Source organism: Triticum aestivum, chromosome 5D (assembly GCF_018294505.1).
Source record: "Triticum aestivum cultivar Chinese Spring chromosome 5D, IWGSC CS RefSeq v2.1, whole genome shotgun sequence".
NCBI classification, from domain to species: domain Eukaryota; kingdom Viridiplantae; phylum Streptophyta; class Magnoliopsida; order Poales; family Poaceae; genus Triticum; species Triticum aestivum.
The window spans coordinates 428,510,690-428,530,090 of record NC_057808.1 but is presented as its reverse complement, the minus strand read 5'-3'; the positions used below and the strand labels follow the sequence as shown (position 1 = coordinate 428,530,090).

Sequence of the window (19,401 nt, the reverse complement as noted above, 5' to 3'; positions counted from 1 at the left end):
CCCGTGCGTTGCCACGGGCTAACAAAATATATGCACAACAAAAAACATGCTAATAAAAATGTATATACAAAGAGAAATGTCATGTGATATGGGAGTGATAGACAATTGACATGTGATGATATTTCATACTTGTGATGCGGTAGATAAATGCATCTCCTCGTCATCTTTCTCTTCCCCTCCCTATCTCACTATCTTTTCTTCTTCGTGTGTTTCTCATGGGGGCAAGCATAATCATTGATATGAATAGTCATTAAAATATCAGATCACTACAACCAACAATCTATCATCTGCCCCAAAATTGACACCTATGCTTATCATACATACCAGAAAAAACAACTACAATGTTGCAGTCAAGACAAAATTTTGAAAGAGTATTAATGGACCAGGCATTGACAAAATGATTTTGTTAGTGTAACGCAGACCAAATGACATGGCACACACACCAATCTATTCAGGAGGGTTACATTAATCAGACAATTTGTTCAGCACATGGTAGCTATATAAATAGTCCAAATATCATTCATGTTGACAAAAATTAGCAATGCTCACAGCTACATACGAAATTGGCTAGAGACAATTTTCTAGCATCTTCTATTTTTACACAGCGTCACATGCCAAGTTTCCAAAGATTGAACTTAATAAAGACATGCCTTCACGCCCATGCAGGAGCTTTAGTGTCGATCTACCCAATAAATTGCTCCGATGCTGGCGACGAATCTTTCGTTCGAGCTTCTATAGCCCCTCCGCTGCATAGATCTGGCCATCTCCACTCACTTGCCTCATAGGCAGCAGCTGCTCCACGTGTTGATCCACTCATACTCACTCCCCTCGTAGGAATACATAACCATAAAAATATTTTCAGAGTATCAGGATTGTATCATGAATTATGTTCACTTCTATCAACACCTCAAGACACAAAGCTTTTGTGTTTGGTAAGAAAATTCAGCAGATATGAAGGTAAAATGAAATCATCAATATAATTCCCACCTACACTACTGCATGGAACATACATGAAATGTCGCGGAAACTGTTGAAACTTACTTCTCTGGAACAATAATACAGAGCGTTCAATACTGACTTGCACATAATACACAATTAGCACGCAGGTTTCATCCAGTATGTAGATGTGGCGAACATGAGCACGTACTTGGACAGAGCATACCGCATGGGGGCGAGGCTCCAGTCCAACACTTCCCCAGCCCTCTGATTTTATTGCAGTACTTTGTATGTCATAGGTGGCCTTTATTCACACGTCTATTACTATTTTTCGTTGACACGGATGATATCTTAAATAAAACTTCCTAGACTATTACCTCAAATACAAGCTCCTTTTGTTCATATTTGTGGAGCACTTCTCAAAATATACCAAAATCTGAAAGTAACTAAATCACAGTATTTAACCTATTTTATCTTCTTGGCAAATGAAAGTATAGCGATAGCTTTGTATCAAAAGTGACAGAAGAATTCAACAGCAGTACATTAACTGAGACCTCGGGTATGGGAGTGTTTCTGTCCAAGCACACACACACACACACACACACACACAGAGAGAGAGAGAGATATCTTGGGAGAATATTGCCTTGAGGCAAGCAAATAACAAATTATAAATTTGACAAGCATGTTGGTTGATATTTAAACAAGGTAATAATTAAACCAAGATGTGAGACTATTCTATGGTGTACCTAATCAAAAATAAAATCCTTTGTGATTCAGTTGTATATATGTAACTGTAGAAAAATATTGACATCCGCAAAAGATTAAAAAAAGCACCATGTCATACCTACACGTATTTGATTGGTTCCCATGTTCTATCCACCTTCCCATTCTCCACTAATTCCTCCTTCAAGTCTCCATCTTCTGACTGAATTCAATCATATCTGAAGCTCATGCATCCTCCTATTTGTATTGGTCTTCATATGGTCTTCCTACCTTTTGTATTGCCTGCATTTATAGCACAGATCTAAATTTTGCAACCAAGATTTGAGTTCCCAATTAATATGATGTGTTACAAATTTTGTAGAGTACTAATAATTTCTAACGACCATTGTTGGCTTTGCTTTCTTCTACTCGGAAATACCAGAGCATCTTACAAAAATGAGGCTTTCCAATACTATTTACAAGTTTAATCCAAGAAGCTCCACGACCAATTGTAAAGAAAAAAGACAACCAAAAATCAATTTACCCGCACTTTACCAAATTTGGCAAAATACTCTTTGAAGTCCTCCCTTAAAACTAATTCTTTATGAAGCTTGTATGAAGCCGAATCTACATGATTCTATTCTGCAAGAGACACCACTCTTAAGAGAAATAAAATAAAATAGGAACTTAAGAGGTCATCTGGCAAGACATAAGAAAATAATGACTACCATGCAGCAAAAATAGCATCAAGACCAGGTGCGAGTTCACACACCCTTATGATGATCTGGTATAGTTCCTAAGGCTGAAATTAGGGAGGAAATTGCAGTAACATTAAACCTGAGCATGCTTACCAATGAGGCATTGATACAAACTGGATTCTATCCTGGGCATCTCACTCTTCCAATAAGAAACGTAAAACCAACCTAGAATAGCATATCCGCATAGTCAGGGTAAGACCGGAATCCAAATGCAAGAGGATCATCGCATAACTTTATGCCCCAAAACAAACATGTCATCATTCTGTTGTTAGTATCAACTACGTACAGATTATTATACAAGATTTCCATGGCCCTGAACATTAGTACAAGAGATGAAAAGGAAACCTATAAACTAAGAAGATTTCCACAATAAACAGAAGAAGCTAGTACTGTGCATTATATCCCACAATTAATTTATGATGCTAGCGAAGCTGTACAGGAGCCCAAAAGGAAACCTATAGTATTAAGTGCAGACTTCATCTGAATAGCCTTGCTTGTTCGGTGCTCCTAGTTATTGTGCAGACTTTAATCCTAATTTAACCGACCTCATCCGGGTCTCGAATCAAATGTACCAGAGCTCAAAGAGCCGCAAATCTAAAGATATACTAAAGAGCCGCAACTTTCTTTGCTTCAGCCTTCCGCCCTAAAATATCAAGCGCCCATTGCCCTGAACATTAGTACAAGATACGACTTTGAATATATCTTCCGCCCTAAAGATATATTCAGTGTTCTGCTTGCTTCAAGCTCTGAAAACAACACGGACGCCACAACACATGATAGTGAGGATTTACTGAACCACACATGCAGCATTTAAAAGGTGTGCATTACCACATCATCATTTATCTAAAATATGATGGCCACATATAGTTTAGTAGTACATCATAGAGAAAAGCATACATGTATTTTAGAGCTGGAAGGAATCACAGAAGCATGAGCATTGCTCGTAGACTATAAATCCAAAGCCACAAAAAATCTCAAGAACTAAATGAAGTTGGTCTAACATAGCTTCTAGCTGAGTAGCCAAGGTCTAGGATCTGAACCTCGGGCTGGTGACAACGGCAGAATCCAAGTCATTCCAATGGCACAATGGATCTGAATCAATGAACGATGCTGACGATGGATCCCTACATCACAATGAACAGATGCAGATGTTTCAGTCGGGACTAGGGGTGCATCAAGAACTTAGGAATTTGAGCAAATGTGGGTTGATGGAGATGTGAGGAAGCATGTATATCTGGTTACTACCTTGTAGAACTTGTGCTAGGATCTAGACAACACCGGCTTCTGAAGGTCTTCAGGGTGCCGAGCTGCAGGTCTTCAGGGTTTATAATGCCGGCCAGGATTTTCAGCCTCTCTGTGTAGGGCACGTTGTTGTCCCCCGGGAACCCCTTGACCTTCTTCGTTTCCTCATTCATCACACTCTACATAACCATGAACTCATCAGAAATTTGTTCCGGCGTACTCAAAATGGGTTATATTATGATGCCATGGAAATGCAATTAATTTGGCTTACCTTGATGCTGTCCTTGAGCCGAGGAGAAATCTCCTTGTCGAAGCTGTCGAATATCTTCAAATACAGGACCGGGCTTACACCGTCGCCATCGTTCTCACCGAACATGGTAGTGGGATAGGTAGGCAACTGTACAGATCATTTAATAACCTCTTAAGCTCAGACTAACAAATCATTTTTCTCAAAAAAATGTACTAAGCAATCAACACTACTTGGTTAAGTAGGTGAAGAAACATGAGAAAATTACCTGAACGCTCACAATGAGAAGCGAAGGGAAGGAGTCATGGGGATTCAGCGACGGGAGCGGTGTGGCACACGTTCCTTGCGCGGGCAAACACTTCTGCTTCAATCGGGGTGTAGGGGGAGTAGTTTGGGGCTAGGGATTTCCTGTTGTCTCTGCAATCAATTTTGAAAGATTCAGTCAGGCATCCTGATAGAAGAAATACATAGTGGATGAATGCATATCAGGAGTCTCAGTAACATTGCTTCTTACTTGAAGAAGCCTTCCCCCCTCTGACTCTGAACACCGACGGCTCGAGGAGCGACCAACAGCCTTCCGACAGTTTCTCGTCGGTCGAATACGGCAGCCTCAGGCCCGCTCTCGGCGGGTACAGGTACTTCGCCGAGCCAGCTGAATTTATCGTCAGTTTTGTCAGCAAAGCATAAACGAAATGCTGATGAACAATTTAAATGGTACTGCTGGATAAGTAGATGAAAGTGCTGTTGTTGACTCACTCATTTCGGTCATTTCATCGCCCTCATACAATCTCCTCCGGAAGGAGAGCGTGACGATGGCCGATTTCTTCCTCGGGTGGTGCGGGCTGAACCTGGCGACCGACATCCTCTGGACCTTGTAGCTCGGGACCAAGCCCGGGAAAGGCCGAGGCGAGCACGACACCGCGGTCTGCCGTTCTTTCAGGCTACCAACAACAACAGGAGCAGCAGCATTCGGATCTTCGCTTTTCACAGGGGGTCGGAGGAGTCACCCTGGCACGCCTCCGCGTCCACCAAGCACACCTGGAGGGCTGGCGGCGGACACGTCTCGGCGCCCAACCGTGGCCTGGGGCAAGGCCTTGACTGGCGTGCATGGGCTGGCGGTGGCGCATGGAGAGCAGGCGGCGTGCCTGGGCCGGCGGCACATGGAGGCTGGTGCCGTCGCGGAGGAGCGGCTGTAGGCGAGGACCGGAGGAGGTGGGGAATGGGGTGCGGAGTGCGGAGAGGCCGGCGGCGGACACGTCTCGGCGCAGCGTGCATCCTACTGTCCCTCGTCTCTTCCCTTGTGTGGCGGCTAGGAGTTAATTGCACAGAAGTACCACAATTGGGGCACCACATGTAGATTGGTACCACGATTGCTAATTTTTACGTGTCAGTACCAGCATTGCTTCAGACTTTTGCAAAAAGGTATAAACCGTGTATAAACACGTATTGACGGCGTATCTGACTGGCGGGGGCCACCTATCAGGTGCCGACGTGGCATTTTTTTTACAGAAAACCCCTTAACTCCCGGCAGAACCACCCCCACCGGCTGCGCGACCTCGCTTCGCTCGCCGGCGTTGACTCCCCCGCCACTGCCGACCCACCAACCAGCGCCGCCAAGCCACCGCGAGCTCCTCCCCTCCGCCGCGCCCAAATGCTGCCGCCTGCCGCCCCCATCGCCACCACCAGCTCCAGGCGCGCGGTCTACCTCCTCCTCGCGGCGCTCGCGGCGGCCCCCTCCTCCTCCTCCTCCTCCTCCTCTTTTTTAACGGCGGGGCCTCCCCGTCCGCGCTCTGCCGCTCGTCCCCTGGCCCCCACCGCATCCCGTACCCGTCCGTCCTCTGGTCCCGCGTGCCGCCCCTCCCGGGGCTCCCCTCCTCCCAGCTCCCGGACCTTCGCGCCTCCCACTGGATCGTCTTCTCCGCGTCGCCCCACCACCAGCGCCACCGCCCGCTGGCGGGCGCCCCCGGGTGGCAGCTCCTCGCCGTCCAGGACAAGGCGACCCCGCCCGGCTGGTCCCACCCGGGCGCCGCGCTGCTCACCCTCGCCGACCAGGCCCGCCTCGGCTTCCGCTCCATCGAGTTCCTCCCCGCCCGCGGCCACGCCCGCAAGGCCGCCGCCTACCTCTTCGTCGGGACGATGGAAGCCCCGCGAGCCCGCCGCCGATGATGACGGCCTGCTTGCCAGCCTGGTTCACGTTCGCCGATGTCGCTGCGGCGGAGACGGCGAACCGGAGGGTGGCATGGCGGCGGGGCGTGGGAGGCGCGGGGACGAGGAGGCGGGCGAGTGGCGGGACGAGACCGGAAGAGACCGGGCAGAAACGGGGAATCGTGGCGTATAATTGGGCGTTTATGTGATTACATGCAAAGTAAGGGGGTTTTCTGTAAAAAAAATACCACGTCGGCGCCTGACAGGTGGCCCCCGCTAGTAAGATACACCGTCAATACGTGTTTATACGGGGTTTAGACCTTTTTGCAAAAGTCTGAAGCAATGCTGGTACTGACACGTAAAAATTAGCAATCGTGGTACCAATCTGCATGTGATGCCTCAATTGTGGTACTTCTGTGCAATTAACTCGGCGGCTAGGGTTTACGGAGGGAGAGCAGCCTCGTTTGTGCGAGGGGGCTTCGCTCCCTGGTTCGTGCGATGGGTTGTCGGTCGATTTTTTTTCTTAGGTGCGAGGGGATCGTGGAAGGTGGGAGGAGGACGAAAAAAAACCTATGAAAAAAAACCGGACGGAAGTGGTGGGACGAAAATTGACCGGCGGAGACTACCAACTGCTCCATTAGGAGTAGAGAAATATGGTTAGTTCATAATCCTTGCTCAAAACTTGAATGCTGGCTTTACATATTTACAACAAAAAGAGCAAACAAAGTTTGTAAAAGTTTTTCTTTATCACTTTCAGTCTGTCAACTGAATTGCTTGAGGACAAGTAAAGGTTTAAGCTTGGGGAGTTGATACGTCTCCATCGTATCAACTTTTTCAAACACTTTTGCCCTTATTTTGGACTCTAACTTGCATGATTTGAATGGAACTAGCCCGGACTGACGCTGTTTTCAGCAGAATTGCCATGGTGTTATCTTTGTGCAGAAACAAAAGTTCTCGGAATGACCTGAAACTTCACGGAGATTATTTTTAAAAAATATAAAAAATATTGGCGAAAGAATCAAGGCCAGGGGGCCCGCACCCTGTCCACGAGGGTGGGAGGCGCGCCCCCTGCCTCGTGGGCCCCCTGGAGCTCCACCGACCTCAACTCCAACTCTATATATTCGTGTTTGGGGAGAAAAAAATCAGAGAGAAAGATTCATCGCGTTTTACGATACGGAGTCGCCGCCAAGCCCTAAACTCTCTCGGGAGGGCTGATCTGGAGTCCGTTCGGGGCTCCGGAGAGGGGAATCCGTCGCCATCGTCATCATCAACCATCCTCCATCACCAATTTCATGATGCTCACCGCCGTGCGTGAGTAATTCCATCGTACGCTTGCTAGACGGTGATGGGTTGGATGAGATTTATCATGTAATCGAGTTAGTTTTGTTAGGGTTTGATCCCTGGTATCCACTATGTTTTGAGATTGATGTTGCTATGACTTTGCTATGCTTAATGCTTGTCACTAGGGCCCGAGTGCCATGATTTCAGATCTGAACATATTATGTTTTCATGAATATATGTGAGTTCTTGATCCTATCTTGCAAGTCTATAGTCACCTACTATGTGTTATGATCCGGCAACCCCAAAGTGACAATAATCGGGACCACTCCCGGTGATGACCATAGTTTGAGGAGTTCATGTATTCACTATGTGTTAATGCTTTGGTCCGGTACTCTATTAAAAAGAGCCTTAATATCCCTTAGTTTCCATTAGGACTCCGCTGCCACGGGAGGGTAGGACAAAAGATGTCATGCAAGTTCTTTTCCATAAGCACGTATGACTATATTCGGAATACATGCTTACATTACATTGATGAATTGGAGCTAGTTATGTGTCACCCTATGTTATGACTGTTACATGATGAACCGCATCCGGCATAATTCTCCATCACCGATCCAATGCCTACGAGCTTTTCACATATTGCTCTTCGCTTATTTACTTTTCCGTTGCTATTGTTACAATTACTACAAAACCCAAAAATATTACTTTTGCTACCGTTACCGTTACTATCATACTACTTTGCTACTAAATACTTTGCTGCAGATACTAAGTTATCCAGGTGTGGTTGAATTGACAACTCAACTGCTAATACTTGAGAATATTCTTTGGCTCCCCTTGTATCGAATCAATAAATTTGGGTTGAATACTCTACCCTCGAAAACTGTTGCGATCCCCTATACTTGTGGGTTATCACGGACCAGGTGTACTTTGCCACCGACGTGGAGTACGAGCAGCAGATGGAGCTAATCCCATTGCTTCGTGCTCCACCTGAACGGCCCAGCTCCGCCACCGGGGACGTTCCTCCATCGTGCAACTGCGGCGCCCAAATTGAACGCCGCATGAAGGAGGAGCGCCTCTCGTCGCCGCCCCGACGCATCAAGGAGTGGTTCTCTCCGCCACCACGACACGTGAAGCAGGGCCGCCGCTTGCCGCCGACGTGTTTGAACTGCGTTGGTATTTGCCCAAAGAAGAAGGGATGATGCAGCACAACGACGACAAGTATTTCCCTAAGGTATGAAACCAAGGTTATCAATCAAGTAGGAGAGGCAAGCAACACTATATAAATGGTACCTGCACACAAAGAACAAATACTTGCAACCCAACGCGTAAGAGGGGTTGTCAATCCCTCCTCGGTAAAAAGATAGATTGGTTTGTATGAGATTGGATAAATAGATCTTGCAAAAACACAAAATAAAATAAGTAAATAAAAAGTGAAGCAAGGTATTTTTGGGTTTTTGGAATAATAGATCTGAAAAAATACGATAAAAGATAGATCTGAAAGCAATATGATAAAAGATAGACCCAGGGGTCGTAGATTTCACTAATGGCTTCTCTCGAGAAAATAGCATACGGTGGGTGAACAAATTACTGTTGGATAATTGATAGAAGAACAAATAATTATGACGATATCCAAGACAATGATCAATATATAGGCATTACGTCCAAGATTAGTAGACCGAAATGATTCTGCATCTACTACTATTACTCCACACATCGACCGCTATCCAGCATGCATTTAGTGTATTAAGTTCATGGAGAAACGGAGCAATGCAATAAGAACGATGACATGATGTAGACAAGATCTATTCATGTAGAAATAGCCCCTATCTTTTTATCCTTAATAGCAACGATACATACGTGCCTCGCTACCCCTTCTGTCACTGGGTGAGGACACCGTAAGATCGAACCCGTCACAAAGCACCTCTTCCCATTGCAAGAAAAATCAATCTAGTTGGCCTAACTAAACCAAAGATTCGGAAAAGAAATACGAGGCTATAAATAATCATGGATATAAGAGATCAAAGAAGACTCAAATAATATTCATGGATATAGATCTTATCGTAAACTCGAACTTCATCGGATCCCAACAAACACACTGCAAAAAGTCATTACATCAAATAGATCTCAAAGAGACCATTGTATTGAGAATCAAAAGGAGAGAAGAAGCCATCTAGCTACTACCTACGGACCCGTAGGTCTATGATGAACTACTCACGCATCATCGGAGGAGCACCAATGAGGATGATGAACCCCTCTGTGATCGTGTTGCCCTCCGGCGGAGTGTTGGAATAGGGCTCTAGATTGGATCTCGTGGTTCTGGAACTTGCGGCGGCTGGAATTGTGTTTCGCCGACTCCCCTAGGTTTTCTGAAATATTTGGGTATTTATAGAGTTGAGAGGCGGTGGAGGCGAGCCCCGTGGGCCCCACAACCCATGAGGGCGCGCCGGGGGCCTCTGGCGCGCTCTGTTGTCTTGTGGCCCCCCCGGGCCCCCCAGGTGCTTCCTTGGCTCCCAAGTTGTCTTCTGGTCCAAAAAAATCTCCATAAAGTTCTGTGGCTTTTGGACTTCATTTGGTACTGATATTCTGTGAAGTAAAAAACAAGCAAAAAACGACAACTGGCACTAGGCACTATGTCAATAGGTTAGTCCCAAAAAAATGATATAAAGTTGCTATAAAATGATTGTAAAACATCCAAGAATGATAATATAACAGCATGGAACAATAAAAAATTATAGATACGTTGGAGACGTATCAGCATCCCCAAGCTTAATTCATGCTCGTCCTCGAGTAGGTAAATGATAAAAACAGAATTTTTGATGTGGAACGCTGCCTAACATGTTCATCACATATTCTTTTCTTTTGTAACATGGACATTTGGACTTTTAGATGGTTCAAAGCAATAGTCTTTATTTGACATGAAGACTTCAATACTCAAGCGTATCAACAAGCAACCATGTCTTTCAAATATCAACACTAAAGAAAGCTATCCCTAGCCCATCATGCTCAATTATTGATCCATTCATGAAACACACTCGAATATTAGCTACACCCAATGCACAAGTATGATCATGGTGCCCCCTAGTTGGTGCTTTATAAGAGAAGATGGAGACTCAAAGTAAAAATCAGAATTGCATAAGGTAAATAGATAAGCCCTTCGCAGAGGGAAGCAGAGATTTGTAGAGGTGCCAGAGCTCAAAGCTTAAATTGAGAGATAAAAACATTTTGGGTGTCATGCCTTTCCTGTCAACGAAAATGACCGAGAATTCCCAATACTTTCCATGCTAGATATATCATAAGCGGTTCCCAAACATAAAATAAAGTTTATTCCTTTTTCCACCATTCTTTCACAATCCATGGCTAGCCATATCCACGGGTGCCTTCCATACCAACATTTTCCAAGGAATGTATTATTCGACAACATAAAGTAAATTTCTTTTTCATTTCGGGATTGGGCATCCCTATTACCGCCATACTCTCGTGCAATAACAAGTGAATAAACACTCATCTTGAGAATAACACATCTAGCATGGAAAAATATTGGCTACCCCCTGCCGCTTCATGAGCGGTACGAGCACACAAAAAGGAAATTCATTTTGAAAATTAGAGATGGCACATACAAATTTACTTGGAACGGCATGGAAATACCACATATAGGTAGGTATGGTGGAATCATATGGAAAAACTGGGTTTAAGGATTTTGGATGCACAAGTAGTATTTCTACTTAGTACAAGTGGATGCTAGCAAATAGATTGAGAAGCAACCAACCAAGAAACAAAAATTCTCATAAACGGGCATTAAGCATAACTAACACCGAATAATGCACCACAAGGAGGATGTAATTTCATTGCATAACTATTGACTTTCGTGCTTGCATACGGAATCACAAACCTTGACACCAACATTCTTACTAAAGCATAATTACTCACCAACATGACTCACATATCACTATCATCATATCTCAAAACTATTACAAAAAATCAAGTTTATTTTGTCCAATGATCTTCATGAAAGTTTTTATTATATCCCTCTTGAATATCTATCACTTTGGGACTAGTTTCATATGTTGCAATTGCTTTTGACAAGCTCAGACAAATTTTAAGTGAAGAACATGATCATAAAAAAATTTCATCTCTCAAAATAATATAAGTGAAGCATGAGAGAATTCTTCAAAAATTTACTTACTCTCAAATAAATCTAAGTGAAGCATGCGAGTATTTCATAAAGAATATTAAAGCACACCGTGCTCAAAAAGATATAAGTGAAGCACTAGAGCAATTCCATAGCTCAATTTTTTTAAGTGAAGCACATAAAGCAATTATATCAAATCATAGCATAATTTTGGCTTCTCAAATAGGTGTGTCTAGCAAGTATACTTGTGACAAACTAAGAAGCAAAACAAGCAAAGACTCATATAATACAAGACGCTCCAAGCAAAACTCATGATATGTGACAAATAAAAATATAGCTCCAAATAAAATTACCGATGGTTGTTAGAAGAAAGAGGGGATGCCTTCCGGGGCATCCCCAAGCTAAGTTGCTTGCTTATCCTTGAATATTACCTTGGGGACATGGGCATCCCCAAGCTTAGGCTCTTTTCACTCCTTATTCCTTCATCCATCGTGATCTCACCCAAAACTTGAAAACTTCAATCACACAAAACTTAACAAAACCTTCGTGAGACCCGTTAGTATAATAAAGCAAATCACCACTCTAAGTACTGTTGCAAACCATTCATAATTTATTATTGCATTATATCTACTGTATTCTAACTTTACCATGGCTTATACCCCTCAATATAATCCATAGAGTCATCAAAATAAGCACACAAGGCAACTAAAACAGAATCTGTCAAAAATAGAACAGTCTATAGCAATCTGAACTCTAACCATACTTCTGTAACTCTGAAAATTATAAAATATTAGGATAATGTGAGCAATTAGTATATTAATCTTGTGTAAAAAATTCAGAATTTTTCGTCACTTCTTTGATTTTGCAAAATTCTGCTACTGGACGCAAAAGTTTCTGTTTTCCAAGAAGATCAAATCAACTATCACCCAACATGATCCTAAAGGCTTTACTTGGCACAAACACTAATTAAAACATAAAAACACAATCATAACAGTAGCATAATTGTGTAAACACTCAAGAACAGAAATAAAAATGCAAAATTAAATTTTATTCATTGGGTTGCCTCCCAACAAGCGCTAATGTTTTATGCCCCTAGCTAGGCATAATGCATAGATTCAAGTATTGTCATCTTTAGTTTCCAACTCCTCAATCACACAACTATAATTCTTTAAGGATTTAGCATGCATAATTTGAATGACAATACTTCTAGGAATAAGATTGAAAAATTCATTCTTGCAATGCCTCCCAACAAGCGCTAACGTTTTATGCCCCTAGCTAGGCATAATGCATAGATTCAAATATTATCATCTCCAGTTTCCAACTCCTCGATCACACAACTAGAATTCTTCAAGGATTTAGCATGCATACTTTCAATGACAATACTTCAAGGAATACGATTGAAAAAAATCATTCTTGCAAATAGGGCCATTTACCATTTCAACAAAATTGGGGTGAATACTAATCATTTTAAGATCTTCATTATTGCTACTAGAAGTGGCACCGTGTTCTTAGGAACGTGTGTAGACTTGCAATCTTTACTAATAGGAGTTTTTTCAATAGTCTTAACGGAAGAAAAAGCTAAGCTCAAGTTACTAAAGATTTATTCCAACTTATCAATTCTAGCGGGTCTCTCTTCCATTCTTTTGTTGACTTCGGGTTCTTTTTCCCTTAGTATTTTAAGAGCATCTCCCTCTTTTGACCCAATTCTATTAGCAAGATTATGCATCCTTTTATCTATTTTTTTCAATATTTTCTTCGGGGAGCATTTTCTTTTCAATAGCATCTAACCTTTGCATAACATGCTCAAGAGTTAAAACTGTTTCATTAATGATGATAGGTAGTGCACCCACTAAATCTCCCATAGCATTAAAAGCATCCAAAGTAGGGCACAAAAAGAAATTTCCCCCAGTGATAGTATCAAGAACAAATCTATACCAAGTTGTGATGCCCACATAAAAACTGCGAAGGAGAATAGCGGTAGATTGCTTACGAGTAGATCTATTATGAGCATTGCAAATCCTATACCAAGCATATTTTAAATTTTCTCCTCCCCTTTGCTTAAAATTGAGAACTTCGTTCTCAGGAGTGCACGCAATAGAGGAAGAACTAGACGTAGTAATAAAGTGGGCAAGCAAGATTGCAAGCAAAAAGAGTTCTGGCGAGAAAAAGGCAAACGAAAAACAGGGCGAATAAAACAACAAATTTTTATGAAGTGGGGGATATTGAAACGAGAGGCAAATGGCAAATAACATAAATTTTAAGGAGATGAGATTTGTGATTAGGAACCTGATAGGTGTTGATGATGTCTCCCCGGCAACGGCGCCAGAGATTCCTTTGACGTGTTCGAACTGCGTTGGTATTTCCCCAAAGAGGAAGAGATGATGCAGCACAACAACGACAAGTATTTCCCTCAGTTATGAAACCAATGTTATCAATCCATAAGGAGAACCAAGCAACACTATGTAAAAGGTACCTGCAGAGAAAGAACAAATACTTACAACCCAACGCGTAAAAGGGGTTGTCAATCCCTCCTCGGTAAAAAGATAGATTAATTTGTATGAGATTGGATAAATAGATCTTGCAAAAACACAAAATAAAATAAGTAAAGAAAAAGTGCAGCAAGGTATTTCTGGGCTTTTGGAATAATAGATCTGGAAACAAATACGATAAAAGATAGATCTGAAAGCAATATGATAAAAGATAGACCCTGGGGCCGTAGATTTCACTAGTGGCTTCTCTCGAGAACATAGTATTCGGTGGGTGAACAAATTACTGTTGGGCAATTGATAGAAGAACAAATAATTATGATGATATCCAAAGCAATGATCAATATATAGGCATCACATCCAAGATTAGTAGACCGAAACGATTCTGCATCTACTAATATTACTCCACACATCGACCGCTATCCAACATGTATCTAGTGTATTAAGTTCATGGAGAAACGGAATAATGCAATAAGAACGATGCCATGATGTAGACACGATCTATTCATGTAGAAATAGACCCCATCTTTTTTATTTAATAGCAACGATACATACGTACCCCTTCTGTCACTGGGTGAGGGCACCATAAGATCGAATCCATCACAAAGCACCTCTTCCCATTGCAAGAAAATTCAATCTAGTTGTCCTAACTAAACTAAAGATTCGGAGAAGAAATACGAGGCTATAAATAATCGTGCATATAAAAGATCGAAAAGACTCAAATAATATTCATGGATATAGATCTTATCATAAACTCGAACTTCATCGGATCCCAACAAACACACCGTAAAAAGCCATTACATGAAATAGATCTCAAAGAGACCATTGTATTGAGAATCAAATAGAGAGAAGAAGCTATCTAGCTACTGCCTACGGACCCGCAGGTCTATGGTGAACTACGCACACATCATCGGAGGAGCACCAATGAGGATGATGAACCCCTCCGTGATCGTGTTTCCCTCCGGTGGAGTACCGGAATAGGGCTCTAGATTGGATCTCATGGTTCTGGAACTTGCGGCGGCTGGAATTGTGTTTCGTCGACTCCCCTAGGGTTTCTGGAATATTTTGGTATTTATAGAGCTGAGAGGCGGTGGAGGAGACCCTCGTGAGCCCCACAACCCATTAGGGCGCGCTAGGGGCCTCCGGCGCACCCTGGTGTCTTGTGGGCCCCACGGGCCTCCCCCAGGTGCTTCCTTGGCTCCCAAGTTGTCTTCTGGTCCAAAAAAAATCCCCAAAAAGTTTCGTGGCATTTGAACTTCGTTTGATACTGATATTCTGGGAATTAAAAAACAAGCAAAAAACAACAACTAGCAGTGGGCACTATGTCAATAGGTTAGTCCCTAAAAATAACATAAAGTTGCTATAAAATGATTGTAAAACATCCAAGAATGATAATATAACAACATGGAACAATCAAAAATTATAGATACGTTGGAGACGTATCAGCCACCGACCGTGCCCCATGTGATCGCAAAGGCGCGCGGTCGCCTTCGCCACTACCTTGGCGGCGGAATCGACAACTCTTCGTCGTCCCGAAGCGCCGTAACGGTGCTGCAGTACGCCGACAAGGAGCGGCTCCGGAGGGACAGGCGGAACACGGCGCGCTAGTCGGAGTTCGCTGACTCCGACATCCCGCCGCCACACACCGCAGCGGACCCGAAGCTGGCGTATGCCTAGGCTCTGGACCGTTCCGTGACGACAACGAAGACGAGCAAGTGGCATCTCCACCGCCTTGACGGGGAGATGGCCAAGTACGACAAGTAGTGGTCTCTCAGCGAGATCCCCGCCGCCATGCCGCCTCCTCCAAGGCTCACCGCCCTCTCCTCCCGCCCACGTCGTCGGTGGCCACGGCCGCGCTGCGCACGGCGCAGGATGAAGCGCAGAGGATCATCCGCAAGCGCCAGGAAGCTGCCGAGAAGCCCTGTCGCGACGCCGCCACCTTCCGCCGCCCGAAGCCCGACTTCGACGACTCCGACGCCGAATCGGGCGACGACCGACGATGACGGAGAAGGAGCCGCGGTAAGGCCGGCATGGCCTACAAGGTCACCGTCAAGTATAGGGTATTTTTTGGGTTTTTATTTTAAGATTTTTAGTTCACCAGACGAAATATCGTTCGATTTTATGTACAAATTATCCTAGTTTAAATGAAATCCGTCGTGTTTATATCAAAATTCGCACGGTTTGCATGAATTTTGTTCTGTTAGTTCCAATTGTTGTTTAAATGTATGCGTGTAGCATGGGATAGCCGGCTCCCACATTCGTGTCCGTGGACTAGCCGACGGACAGATGCGGGAGGAAATTTGGAGGTCGCACCTTCAAAGCAACCCTCAAAGCGCCCGTATATGTCTCGTCCGCAATGTTTACATCACTTTTGCTATCCAACGGGTCCACTAAATGTCCGCGGACTAGTCCGCATGTCTGAAGTTCGATATACTAGCCGCAAACTTGAGGACGTTTTGCGGGCGTCCAGATATCTGCATGTCCAACCAAAAGCAACCACGTGCCCCCCTCTCTTCTCTCTCCAGCAAGCGCGGTGGAAGACAAGCAAGCTCGAGCTCGCCCTTGGCAGTGGCCATGGACACAAAAACCAAAGCCCACACACAAGGATCCCGGAGTTCTCTTGGCCACAACGTGCATGACTGAAAAAACCCCGGAGCTCGTCGTGCACCGGCACCTGCCGCAGGATGCGGTCGGTTCGTGGGATGGGTACAGATCATAGGGAAAAAGTCTCACAATCAGTAGGAACAAATCTCTCAATCACAGGGAACAACTCTCAATCACAAGTTGTTGCTTATGTCGTCATGACCGTAGATGGCGTGTGTCCGTGCTCCAGTACACACAAAGTGTTTGATAAAATGCGTACATGAACAAGATCCGACAAATAGGAAAAATCTGATAGCTATGATTGAATGGCCGGCTTCCGCAATGGTGTTTCCATATCAGGGGACACCGTCGGGCAGCGCATAGTGTATGAGATACTACTCGAGGGCCCCAGGCACTAGGGAATGAGAGCGCTACAGTGTTCTACAGAGAAACAATCGTGGGTGCGCTGCGAGGTGGAAAGCGACGGGGGAGTATGCACCGGCTAAAAAGCAGATCCACAGCCGGTTGACGCCTAGCCGAGTGTGCTCCATGTTCTAGTAATCTGGGTAAAAGGTTTGATAGATAGATGGAGTGATTCCACTCGGTGAAGAGCTAGCTGCCTATAAGAGCTCTCCTTCGGCGCTGCGTCGGCGTGAACTCAATTCCCCAATTAGAAACCCTAGACCCCATATACTCTCTGCTACTCTGTTAAGCATCCGTGAGAGGATCGGGAGAGAGCTCGGGTTGCTCTTGTTGATCGGGAGGCGGAGGCCGCGGCTGGTGGTGGCGGGGAGGTCGCGGGCGCGGGTTGTCGGCGAACCGCAGCAGCGCGGCGCGGCGGCAGCAGCCTGAGGTAGAGCGTGTGGGCGGCGGCCATGTGTTTAGATGCTCATGCAAAACCACGCGACATTGTTGTGTGACCAAAGATAGATTTTGTTTAGTAAGTACTTTAGACGCTCAAATAAAAATGTTTCGTTATTCAACTCTTCTATTTTGTGCAATTGTTTGTAGTTGCAGGAGACCATCTAGTCATCTACGTAGATTCTAGGAGCCAGCTGCGAGCATGTGTCTGCTGTGGCCAAAGACACAACAAGTCCCTATAATGGATCCTTCAACGTAAAGTTTTGATCACTTTGCGGTTGTTTGTGCAGCGTTTTTAAAATGTCTGTTACTAATGGCGGCTTCTGCATACTGACAGGGCATCGAAAAGGCCTGTTGGAATTCTACTTGTGAAGGTTTTAGGAGCACAAAATCTGGAAAAGAAGGGCCTGTTCCTGTTGGGTAGCAAATCAGATCCATACGTGAAACTTAAGATGTCGGATGACTGGCTTCCATCCAAGAGAACGACAGTAAAGCGCAGCAATCTCAATCCGGAGTGGCATGAAGATTTCAAATTTGTTGTGAAGGATCTGGAAAACCAGTCGCTGGTTGTTAATGTCTTCCACCGGGCACAGGCATGGCTTCCTTCCTTTGTTCATCAAGTCCGAATTAGTTTCTTTTCATATACACTACCATATTAAACTGCCAAAACGTCTCTAACATTTGTGAGCAGAGGGTGTAATCTGCAGCTAAGCTAGTATTTCTTCGATATATCCAGGTTGGTAAACATGCGAAGATGGGCATGAACAGGGTTCTGTTGAAAGAACTTCCCCCGGAGGAGACTCAAGTTTCAACTCTTAACTTACTCAAGACCATGGATCCGAATGATGTACAAAATGAGAAATCTCGTGGTCAGATTACCTTGGAGGTGACATATAAGCCTTTCAAGCAAGAAGAAGACACGGAGGAAGAAAGCATGGATGGTACTGATGAAGTACAGAAAGCCCCAGACAACACTCCAGCTGGTGGTGGGCTGCTTTTCGTCATCCTTCACGAAGCTCAAGATGTTGAAGGGAAGCATCACACAAACCCATACGCAAAGATAACCTTTAAAGGAGAAGAGAAGAAAACAAAGGTATTTGTAACTGTAGTAGTATATAGGAGTATTAGGCACTTGCACCTAGCTAATTTGTGACAATGGTTATGATGTTTTTCTGATGCTTTATGGCACTCGATTTTCCTCCTCTGTTCTAGGTTGTCAAGAAGAACAGGGATCCACGTTGGGAGCACGAGTTTGAGTTTGCTTGCGAGGAACCACCTACAAATGATAAGTTGCATGTTCAGGTCCTAAGCAAAGCTGGAAAGATAGGAGGAATATTACATGACAAGGTACGATATTCTACAAGAAATGCTTGGCCCTTAACTGATGTAGTAATTCGCCTTACAAGCATTCTGGTTGCTCCGTGACTATATTAGAGGAAATAGTCATAACGGAGAGCCACAAAATTCCTGTTCACAACAGATATTTGATACAGTACTGCTTCTATTTCTTCAGTATCTTTTGATATGAATAAGTGGGTTCGACTATATCTCTTAATGGCATTTCTTAGTACAATGGCTGGATTGTACGAAATTGTCCAATCGCTTTGCTTATATTATGTTGTTACAGGAAACCTTAGGCTACATTGATATAACCCTGGCAGACGTGATCAGCAACAGGCGGATCAATGAAAAGTATCGTCTCATCGACTCAAAATATGGGCAGATTCAAATCGAGTTGCAGTGGAGAACTTCATAGAAGCTGCGAGCAAGGTGCCAAAATGATCTAGCGCATGAGGGTTCGTGCCGTGAAGCAGCTTGCAAAAACATGTAATGAACTCTGCTTTGAGATTTTATGTTAATTACTCAAAGGTTTCGTGAGAACAAACGTAGGCTTGTTGTCAACAACAGAAATGGAATTATAACTTCTTTGTGGTGATAGGGTGCTCACTGTTGAACATATGCTTATCGTCTGAACAGATTGAAATTTTGAATTGTTTTATTTATGAAATTGCACTTTACACCACCTGTGTG

The 19,401-nt window shown here is 44.1% G+C and overlaps 2 protein-coding genes across 2 annotated transcripts; one reads left to right on the top strand and one right to left on the bottom strand.

Moving 5' to 3' along the window:
* Positions 1–2,530: 2,530 nt before the first annotated feature.
* Positions 2,531–4,188, bottom strand: LOC123120806 (uncharacterized). The gene is made up of 5 exons (XM_044540799.1): positions 4,154–4,188; positions 3,910–4,035; positions 3,642–3,817; positions 3,437–3,520; positions 2,531–2,561 (listed from the first exon to the last, which is right to left on the bottom strand). Exons 2-5 carry the CDS (start codon positions 4,012–4,014, stop codon positions 2,531–2,533), a joined length of 396 nt encoding a protein of 131 aa, XP_044396734.1. The 5' UTR covers positions 4,015–4,035; positions 4,154–4,188.
* Positions 4,189–16,959: 12,771 nt separating this feature from the next.
* On the top strand, positions 16,960–19,373 carry LOC123122388 (synaptotagmin-2). The gene is made up of 6 exons (XM_044542580.1): positions 16,960–17,362; positions 17,521–17,625; positions 17,708–17,963; positions 18,107–18,463; positions 18,583–18,717; positions 18,998–19,373. The coding sequence occupies exons 2-6, from the start codon at positions 17,573–17,575 to the stop codon at positions 19,124–19,126; spliced, it is 930 nt and encodes a 309-aa protein (XP_044398515.1). The 5' UTR covers positions 16,960–17,362; positions 17,521–17,572; the 3' UTR covers positions 19,127–19,373.
* Positions 19,374–19,401: the final 28 nt, after the last annotated feature.